The sequence below is a fragment of the Corvus brachyrhynchos genome, unplaced genomic scaffold (genome assembly GCF_000691975.1).
Source record: "Corvus brachyrhynchos isolate BGI_N302 unplaced genomic scaffold, ASM69197v1 scaffold95, whole genome shotgun sequence".
In the NCBI taxonomy this organism is placed as follows: Eukaryota; Metazoa; Chordata; class Aves; order Passeriformes; family Corvidae; genus Corvus; species Corvus brachyrhynchos.
The window spans coordinates 1,678,969-1,688,608 of NW_008238347.1; the positions used below are offsets into that span (position 1 = coordinate 1,678,969).

The 9,640-nt window shown below is 51.1% G+C and overlaps 2 protein-coding genes across 3 annotated transcripts in view; one reads left to right on the forward strand and one right to left on the reverse strand.

Moving 5' to 3' along the window:
• LOC103616308 (cullin-associated NEDD8-dissociated protein 1) overlaps nucleotides 1-8,184 on the forward strand; it is a 13,571-nt gene extending 5,387 nt beyond the window's left edge. For both annotated transcript variants that reach the window (XM_008634460.2, XM_017735245.1), the window contains 10 exons: nucleotides 150-255; nucleotides 1,332-1,477; nucleotides 1,640-1,932; nucleotides 2,335-2,476; nucleotides 3,055-4,560; nucleotides 4,931-5,026; nucleotides 5,721-5,890; nucleotides 5,999-6,163; nucleotides 6,499-6,606; nucleotides 6,812-8,184. In XM_008634460.2, the coding sequence (XP_008632682.1) occupies nucleotides 150-255; nucleotides 1,332-1,477; nucleotides 1,640-1,932; nucleotides 2,335-2,476; nucleotides 3,055-4,560; nucleotides 4,931-5,026; nucleotides 5,721-5,890; nucleotides 5,999-6,163; nucleotides 6,499-6,606; nucleotides 6,812-7,039 (2,960 nt within the window). In that variant the 3' untranslated portion in view covers nucleotides 7,040-8,184. The remainder of the gene's footprint in view (nucleotides 1-149; nucleotides 256-1,331; nucleotides 1,478-1,639; nucleotides 1,933-2,334; nucleotides 2,477-3,054; nucleotides 4,561-4,930; nucleotides 5,027-5,720; nucleotides 5,891-5,998; nucleotides 6,164-6,498; nucleotides 6,607-6,811) is intronic.
• Nucleotides 8,185-8,317: 133 nt separating this feature from the next.
• Nucleotides 8,318-9,628, reverse strand: RPL32 (ribosomal protein L32). Its single transcript, XM_017735250.1, has 3 exons — nucleotides 9,425-9,628; nucleotides 9,045-9,226; nucleotides 8,318-8,477 (listed from the first exon to the last, which is right to left on the reverse strand). The coding sequence occupies exons 1-3, from the start codon at nucleotides 9,518-9,520 to the stop codon at nucleotides 8,348-8,350; spliced, it is 408 nt and encodes a 135-aa protein (XP_017590739.1). The 5' UTR covers nucleotides 9,521-9,628; the 3' UTR covers nucleotides 8,318-8,347.
• Nucleotides 9,629-9,640: the final 12 nt, after the last annotated feature.

Consider the following 9,640-nt stretch of genomic DNA (forward strand, 5'->3'; position numbering starts at 1 on the left):
GGGCTGATGGCTTCTTGCTCATGAGGTCGGGGCATGAATGCTCTACCAGGCAGGCACAGGAAGGAAGTGCCAGGGGGCTGAGCTGTCAGCTACCCAGGTGAGTGAAGGCTAGGATGGTTTTTCACTGCTGCTTGCTTTGTCTTTCCCAGGAGAACACCTGGAGAAGATAATTCCTCTGATTGTTCAGTACAGTAACGTGGATGATGATGAGCTGCGGGAGTACTGTTTCCAGGCCTTCGAGTCCTTTGTGAGAAGGTGTGTCCCCTTGGGGAATGCCTCTGCACCATCCAGTGCATCTGTGTCCTCCTGGTGTAAATATCCATACGTTTGGCATCCTCGAAGGAGGGCCTTCCTGCATGCATTCCTGTTGGGAAGGCAGTTCACATATGAAAGCTCTTCTGCACATGCAGGGTTGGACGGGAATTAGGAGCTGCTTTACCTCAGCATGTGAGGCTGTCCTTCTATATTGGTTTTTCAGGAGTGGGAGTTTTCCTTGTCCGTGGAATGTTCCTTAGCCAGAGGGAACTGCCTCACTCCTGGTGCATGGAGGGAGCTGGAGGCAGGCAAGGGGGTTGGGCAGAAGAGCTGCTGAGCTGCAGCTCTCCTGTTGTTTGGTCAAATATTTACTGCTTGGAAAAGGAGCCCTGCAGAGCTGCTGAGGTGTTCTCTCAGGAAGGGAGGATTCAGTCAGGGTGTGTATGTGTGAACTGACACACACAGGTAACCAAGGGCAACCATCAAACCACAGCTGAAATGCCAGCAGTAGGTTTATTTCATTACCTTGCTAATAACGCCGGGCGATGGAGACACGTGGGGACACAGGCTCTGTTTGGCTTAGTTCATCGTAACTCAGAGAAGGGCAAGGGGGCTCACTGCCTGCCTCACTCTAACAAAATGCTTTGTGCATGTTTGTGAGAGTGTGTTACCTCTCCACAGGAATTGTACTTCTGAAAACATGCAGAGGATGAACAGCATTAGGTATAACAAGTGGTGTTTTCCCACACTGACATCTTTAGCATTCCCAGCTGCAAGGTCACTTTGAGCAAAACTATTCCCTCCTCCTCTCCAAATCTGGTTTTAACTCATTCCTCCCAACAGGGTGAAGACAATTGATTTATTTATTTGTCCTTATAAAAATTACTGCATCCTCCCATAGGGGAACGTGGCCTTGCTTTATGCACAGCAGGAAGGAGCATCTTTGGTTTAATTCATCTTATCAAAATCTTCACATGGTCTGTGAAGCCCTTTGGGATCCTTTTGAGATTAATATTACTTGGATATTTAAAACAGCTTAGTCTCTGATTACCTCTTAAAATTTTAATTTGTTATAGGTGCCCAAAGGAAATGGATCCTCACATCTTGAGTGTGATGGCACTATGTTTGAAGTACATTACCTTTGACCCAAACTACAACTATGATAATGAGGAGGAAGAGGAAGAGATGATGGAAACTGAAAATGGGGAGGATGAAGAGCAAGGTGCCTGCTTGTGAGGATGGCTGTGCTCAGCAGAACACGGGGTTAACATTTCTCCCCTTCCTGCTTTCTCCTCCTGGAGAGGGCAGCTCTGAGGATCAAGTGATCCTTTAGCTCCAGTTTTCTCATAATGCTGCACCTTGTTTTCCCTTGTGTTGTTTCTAGAAAGCGACGATGAGTACAGCGACGATGACGACATCAGCTGGAAGGTCCGCAGGGCTGCGGCCAAGTGCCTGGAGGCCATTGTCAGCAGCAGGCACGATCTCCTGCAGGACTTCTACAGAACTCTCTCCCCAGCCTTGATAAGCAGGTTCAAAGAGAGGGAGGAGAATGTCAAAGCTGATATCTTCAATGCTTACATCTCCTTGCTGAAGCAAACACTGCCCACCCAGAGCTGGCTGCACTCTTCCGCTGCCTCTGGCAAGGATGATGTTCCCCTGACGATGCTTCAGAACCAGGTGTGTGAGCAGGTGGCGGCTGGGTTAAGTCACAAAGCAGTGAGAAGTAGGTGCCTTGAGAATGTGGCTAGCTGAAGGAGCCCTGGGGCAGGGATCTAGAGGGCACCAGATCCAGAGGCCTGGCTGTTTACTGTCTGTCTCCTGCCATTCCCGGGGTAAGAGTGTTGGCACAGCACAGGAGCATTGGGGTACAGCTGGCACTGCCCTTCCACTAGCCACTGGCACGTGTGTGCAGGCTGAGGCTGGGTGGCTTCTGGGTGAGGTGTCTGGCTGGTGCCTTACTGCAGCTGTTGCTTGGGAAACTTGTTGAATAAACTGTGGTAGAAATGTACCAGAGTGAGCCTCTGCGAGCAGCTGAGATGACTGAGGTATCCCCTTCTTATTTGCTTCTCCAAACTGCAGGTTCCCAACATCATCAAGGCCTTGCACAAGCAGCTCAAAGAAAAGAGCATCAAATCAAGACAGGGTTGTTTCAGCCTCCTGACAGAACTGGCCAGTGTTCTTCCTGGCTGCCTGGCAGATCATATACCTGCACTTATACCTGGTAAGCCTGTCCATGGTCTGGGGTGAAGGAGCAGGGTTGGCAAAATCCATTCTGAACATATGTGCTCCTTGCCTGCGTGTTCCAGTTTTACTCCTGTGAATTATTCTGCTCAGCATTAGGACATACACATGAAGCTGTGCTCTGTGCTGATGTGCTGAACAGCTCCCACATTATTTCTGGCCTCCGCACTGAAAGCCAGGATAAGAATGTCATGTTCATTTCCACAGTCCCCTGACAAGATGCTTTTGGGAGGGCCTATTCCAGCCTCCTCTGAAATAAGCTGTTATCACACTGAGAGCAGAAATACAAATGCCATTTCCTTTGGCAAAATGCAGTAGCATTTAAAAAAAATCTTTATATTGACTGATTCTTTAATTTGCACCACCACATTTTCCTCTGAGCTCTCTGGCCTGTGGGCTTACGAAGCATCCCACTGCTGGAAGGCTCAGGTCCCGCCTTTGCTTTTGGTGTGACTGTACAGTGAATATGAGAAAAGTCTCCTGTGATTGTCCCCGGCTAGATCCATGAACCTCCTTCTTTAGGAAAAATATGACATCATCATATTTTCTTCTGCACAGGTATTGTTTTCTCCTTGGCGGATAAATCCAGCTCCTCCAACATGCGGATCGACACACTGTCCTTCCTCCACGTCCTTCTCTGCAACCACCAGCCAGAGGTATTTCACCCTCATGTCAAAACCCTGCTGCCTTCTATTGTAACCTGTATTGGAGACCCCTTTTATAAGATCACATCAGAAGCTTTGCTGGTGACTCAGCAGCTTGTGAAAGTTATCAGGCCTTTGGACAAACCTTACACCTTTGATGCCAAGCCCTATGTGAAGGACCTTTTCCCTGGTACTCTGAAGCGGCTGAAGGCAGCTGACATCGACCAGGAGGTGAAGGAACGTGCCATCTCCTGCATGGGACAAATAATTTACAACTTGGGAGACCATTTAAGCACTGACCTCCAGCCAACCTTGAAGATATTTCTGGAAAGGCTCAAAAATGAAATCACCAGACTAACAACAGTTAAAGCGTTAACCTTAATTGCTAGTTCTCCACTTAAAATAGATTTGAGACCCATCCTAGGGGAAGGTCTCCCCATTTTAGCTTCCTTCTTGAGAAAGAATCAACGTGCCTTGAAACTGAGCACTCTGAATGCTCTGGACATCCTGGTGAGGAACTACAGCGACAGCCTCAAGCCTGCCATGATTGAGGCTGTGCTAACAGAGCTCCCTGTCTTAATTACCGAGAATGACATGCACGTGTCCCAGGTGACCATCATGTTCCTTGTGACTTTGGCCAAGGTTTATCCATCCTGCCTCTGCAAGATCAGCGGCTCCGTCCTTGCTGAAATCTTTCAGCTTGTCCACTCACCTTTGCTTCAAGGAGGGGCTCTGAACGCCATCATTGACTTCTTCCAGGCACTGGTCCTCACAAAGATGGCTGCCATGGGTTACCCAGAGCTGATGAAGCAGCTGACGGCACCCATTTACTCCTCGGGTTCGGCCGGGGCCTCGCTGACATTGCACAAACAGGCGTATCACTCCGTCGCAAAGTGCGTGGCAGCCCTGTCCTCAGCCTGCCCAAAGGAAGCCCCTGCAACAGTGAACCAGTTTGTCCAGGATGTGAAAAGTCCCAAGTCCAGCCCTGCTGTTCAAGTGCTGGCTTTCCTCTTCCTGGCAGAGGTGGGCCGCACCACAAACCTCAGTGCTCAGAGGGAGCTCAGAACCGTCATCCTGGAAGCGTTCGCTTCCCCCAGCGAAGAGGTGAAATCTGCTGCCTCCTACGCGCTGGGGAACATCAGCGTTGGGAATCTGCAGGAGTATCTGCCCTTCATGCTGAAGGAGATCGGAAGCCAGCCCAAGCGACAGTACCTGCTGCTGCACTCCCTGAAGGAAGTCATCAGCTCCTCCCCAGCCGACAGCCTCACGCCTTACGTGGAGGATATCTGGGCTCTGCTCTTCAAGCACTCTGAGTGCACAGAGGAGGGGACGCGCAACGTGGTGGCGGAATGCCTGGGGAAGCTGACTTTGGTGAACCCTGCTGAGCTGCTGCCCCGGCTGAGGAAACAGCTGTCAGCAGGTAATGGGTAGGGCAATGGCCAGAGCGGGGAAAAGCTGCCTTTTGATGGAAATTCATCTTGTAAAGCGCTTGTGGGTACAACAAGGGAGCAAAGCCAGTTGAGAGGAGAGCGGGTAACAAGATGGATCTCTCTGCAAGGGGGATCAGAGGAGCACTGGTCTGCACAAGAGCAGGAGGATGCTGGGAACAGGGACTACACAAGGAGATTGTGCAGGAGCAGATTCAAACACAGAGTTGATAAGAAGAATCCTCTACTCCCATATTTCTATAACATGTGTAACAGAACTAAGGGCAGAATATGTATTAGAGAGTTACAGCAGTGATTTTCTCTCTTGATTTTTCACTGTTTTTCTTCCCCTCTTCACTGCAGGCTCCCCACATGCCCGGAGCACTGTGGTTACTGCCATCAAGTTCACGATTACAGACCAGCCTCAGCCCATCGACACTCTCCTGAAAGGCTGCATAGGTAGGCTGGTATGGGCAGTGGTGTGAGCTGGGAGCATGAGAGGTTGAGTGTTGTTAGCTGCTCAACGATTTTCCAGTCCTGTATGAACCTAATCTAGTCCAGTTAGTTTCTATCCATGTTTCTCAGCTTTTGGGATTAAAGAGCAACACTGTACTGTGAGTCCCTTGCTAAATGCACTGATGCCTCGCTCCTGGGCATGTTACATTGTTTTTTAGAATGCTTAAGTTCCTTCTGCATTTAAACTCAGAATTCCAGCACCCCACAAAAAGGATCTTCAAAAAATATAACCTGCATGAGAAGTGTGTGATGTCCAGGGAGCCCACACATGGATCTGCTCTATAGAACTGGGCCGTCTGTTTCAGAGATGTTTGATCAGATGGGATCTGAGCAAGAAAAATCCCCCACAACTTCCTTGAATAACAAAGCTTCTGATTTGAGTTTAGGGTGAGGTAGCTAGAGTCACACCATTTGTTTTTATGCCCAAATGCAGGATAGTTGTGTTTCTTTACTGTATCCCAAATGGAGGGAGAGAAAGCATCTCAAATGGCTCTGACAGACCATGCCACTAGTTATTTTACCATAAATGCTTTCATAACCAGCCTCCTTGAAATACACCTCAATATACTTTTAAAATGCTGCAAAACCATTGCAGCCTGTTGGCTGCAGGACTGACTGATGTTTTCTTATCCCACAGGTGACTTCCTACAAACCCTGCAAGACCCAGACCTCAACGTTCGCCGTGTGGCTTTAGCCCTGTTTAATTCTGCTGCTCACAACAAGCCTTCTTTAATCCGGGATTTACTGGATACAGTGCTACCCAGCCTGTACAATGAAACCAAAGTCCGAAGGGAGCTCATCCGGGAGGTAACTGGGCTCAGCTGTGTGCCACACTCACAGCGGCCTGTGAAGCTGAGATGGAACTGTTGCTCTGTCTGCTCTTTGGTGACAGCTGTACTGTTTGTCTTGGTTCAGGTGGAGATGGGGCCATTCAAGCACACAGTGGATGATGGCCTTGATGTGAGGAAAGCCGCTTTCGAGTGCATGTACACCCTGCTGGAAAGCTGCCTGGATCGGCTGGACATCTATGACTACCTGAACCATGTGGAGGATGGGCTGAAGGATCACTACGACATTCGGGTAGGCGCTGTGCCCTAACTGATGTAATTTTCTCTGGGCGGCAATCAGGCTGTGTATCCCCACAGCTCCAGGCCAGGCGGTGCAGTGTCCCCAGGGCTGTCAGCCCTTTGCAGACACCTGCAGCACGGTGCACACCTGGGCCAGCTGCAGCTCCAGCCCACTGGCTGCCAGGGGTGTGTTTCCAGTACCACCAAAGCTCTTACCAGAGCCCCTTGCAAAAGTGCAGAGGAACTCCCCATGGTGCGGCTACAGCTCGGCCTGTCAGCAGAGTGGGCCCAGCTCTGAGCCTCGGGGCCACAGAGAACCAACACCAGTTTACCTCCCCTCCTGCCCAGATGCTGACGTTCATCATGGTGGCACGGCTCTCGGTACTCTGCCCCAACGCTGTGCTGCAGCGGCTCGAGCGGCTGATCGAGCCCCTCCGGGCAACCTGCTCCACAAAGGTAAGAGCAGGATCGTGCAAGGGCCTGGGGTGGGTCCTGCCCAAAGCTGCCTCTGCTGCTGGCCTTCTCCCTCAGTGCTGCTGAGCCACCTGCTTCCCTCACTTCCCGGCTGAAAAGTATTCTGCTGGCCTTTGCTGTTGTGTTGGTTCTGTGCCTGTATGGGCTTTTCTAAATGCCAACTGAAAACGGGGCTTTGGATTTGCAGGTGAAAGCTGGTTCAGTGAAGCAGGAGTTTGAGAAGCAGGATGAGCTGAAGCGCTCGGCCATGCGCGCAGTAGCTGCTCTCCTGACCATCCCTGAGGTGGAGAAAAGCCCAGCAATGGCAGAGTTTTCATCCCAGATCAGATCCAGTCCTGAAATGGCATCACTTTTTGAGAGCATTCAGAAAGATTCTGCTTCCCTCCCCACCTCGGAGTCAATGGACATGAGCTAAGATGTTTTTTCCCCACCACCCTCCTGCCCTTGGGATGCCCCAGCCAGACACCAGCTGGGCAGGGAGAAACAAATTGAGCTGCTCTCCTGCCACAGCCAAGTCCAAGTCCCTGGGCAACCACAGGAGAAACTGGGGATGGTGTGTGAAATGTGACAGCTGGACGTGGCTGGCTTGATCCAGCTGCACTCGCATCAGACACCTCACAGAACTGGAACAAGACCTGAGATCAGGGGAATACAGCCTCATGTAGGTGAGGGGCTGGAAGATGAATATTCCCACTTTTTAGTAAGTTTAAAGGGGTGCATAAAGCAATCGAAGTTGTGGTCCCATGAGCAATGGAAACTACTTCCTCAAATAGTCCTTACTGCAGTACCAAGGTTTTTTAATCACTGCACATGCACTTTCTACCTTAAATTGCCCAAGAATGTATTAATAGTGTTTTCACTAAATAACATGGCTAAAAACTGGAAGCCATGTCTTTATTAATGGGTTCATCCCACAGGCCTTTTGGGAAAGGAGACCTGCACCTGCCAAGCTGCAGAGGCTGCACGGGGCAGGGGGGTTACTTGACACCCCCACCCTCCTCCTGGAGCTTCACAGTTTGGCATTTGGGAAATACAAAGCTTTGTTGCTTGGCTTCCATATTTATGGTTTTGACTGCAAAATACCTCAACCATCTTCCCCAAGGGATAATTAGTGACTGTTTCAGTGACAAACCCTGCTTTAAGCTTCACTTTGCACTAACACTGGCTTCTCTCCCCTTGGAGCACCTCAGTGTTGGTGTCACCAGCCACAAGGGTCTACTGGTCCTGTCACAGATCAGCAGCAGGCATCTGCAGGAACACTGATGGTCAGTGTGTCACACGGCTCAGAGGTGGCAGGCAGGAGCCAGGGGTGCAAGCACACAGTCCATAGTAGCTGCTGTGCTCAAATCCTCCTTTGTGCAGGAGAAAATGCCTTAAGAGACAAAGGTTCTAACAACCAACTAGAAGATGAGGCCATCATGACACATTGCTCTAGCCATGAACTGCTCTGTGCTTTCTCTTCTGACAGAGTGGTTGATGTGAATAGTATTTATAGTGCTGTGTGAAAGGACGTCTGTTGTCCGGGTGGTATAGGAAATAAAATATACTTGTGAAGCTGCATGCCCTGAGTTCACTGGCCATCACCATGACACTGCTCCTTGAGTGCCCCAACAGCAGAGCCAGGACTGCTGGAGCCCTGCAGCCAAACACAGGCTGCTGCCCTCTCCTCTGCCCATGCAAAACAGCACCCGAATTGGACTGACGCTTTATTAAATACACCTCGTTACTCATTCTCCTCGCTGCGCAGTCTGGCATTGGGGTTGGTGATCTTGATGGCGAGCTGTGCAGCTCTCTCCACGATCACCTTCCTGTTCTTCGAGGACACATTGTGGGCAATCTCTGCACAGTACGACCTGTTAGAGACAGATGGTGTACTGGGCTTGGCTCTGGCAGCACCGAGAGCCAAGGCAAAGCCCTCTGGAGCCATCCCACCATGGGAGAGCAATTGGAGCTGTCCTGCCAGCAGTACTCAAGACACAGCTGACCATGGGAGCAGCACTGGAGGGGCACTGAACCGCAACTGCCACCCCTCACCAAGCCGGAGCCATCTGGCCTGAAGCAGGAGCTCTCCTCCAGAACAGCTCAGCTTGTGAATGACTTGGTCAGAGGTAGTCGTTAATTATTGTTCTTACTACTTTGTAGTGAAAACAAGCACTGAAGCAGACCAGTGCCCAGGTCTGACCCAGAGCCCCAGTTCTGACCCTGGTTACCACTGACGCGGCACAGCCTCGCTTGCCACCGCTGTGTATTTCTGCCAAGGGGATGAGGTTGCCGGCCCCAAGGCCTTTCTGTGCCCCCACCCTCCAGTGGCACTGAGGGAACCATGATGGCATCTGTACTCTCAAAAGCTATGACTTCCCTCGTTTTCACCCCGACCGTGCCACCTCTCCCAGGTGGGAGTATAGGCCCCACATACTCACTTGTTGCTCATCATCAGCACTTCCAGCTCTTTCACATTGTGGACCAGGAACTTTCTGAAGCCTGTGGGCAGCATGTGTTTTGTCTTCTTATTGCTGCCATAGCCGATGTTGGGCATCAGGATCTGCCCCTTGAAGCGCCGGCGCACTCTGTTGTCAATGCCTCTTGGTTTGCGCCAGTTGCGCTGCAGAAATGCAGAGAACAGTTACAAAACGAGATCATCCTGAACACACCTGGCCTGAAGGCTGCATACACCGGCCTCCACAGATTCTCCCTGCCCATCTGCTGCAGCTTGGCACCATCCTGCTGGGCTTTCCTTCACCACCAATGCCAAAGGCATCCCCACGGTTCCAGTCCTTGGGAACCTGCAGTAACTCCTCACCTTGATCTTGACATAGCGGTCAGACTGGTGCCGGATGAACTTCTTGGTTCTCTTCTTGACGATCTTGGGTTTCACGAGAGGCCTGAGAGCAGGCATGGTGGCTGCGGGACAGAGTGGGGTGAGCGAGGGGCGTGGCCCAGGTGCGGTGCAGCTCCCCGGGCCCTGCGTGTCGCAGACTGACTTCCCTCGCGGGCCACGGCGGGCCGGTGGGGGGGA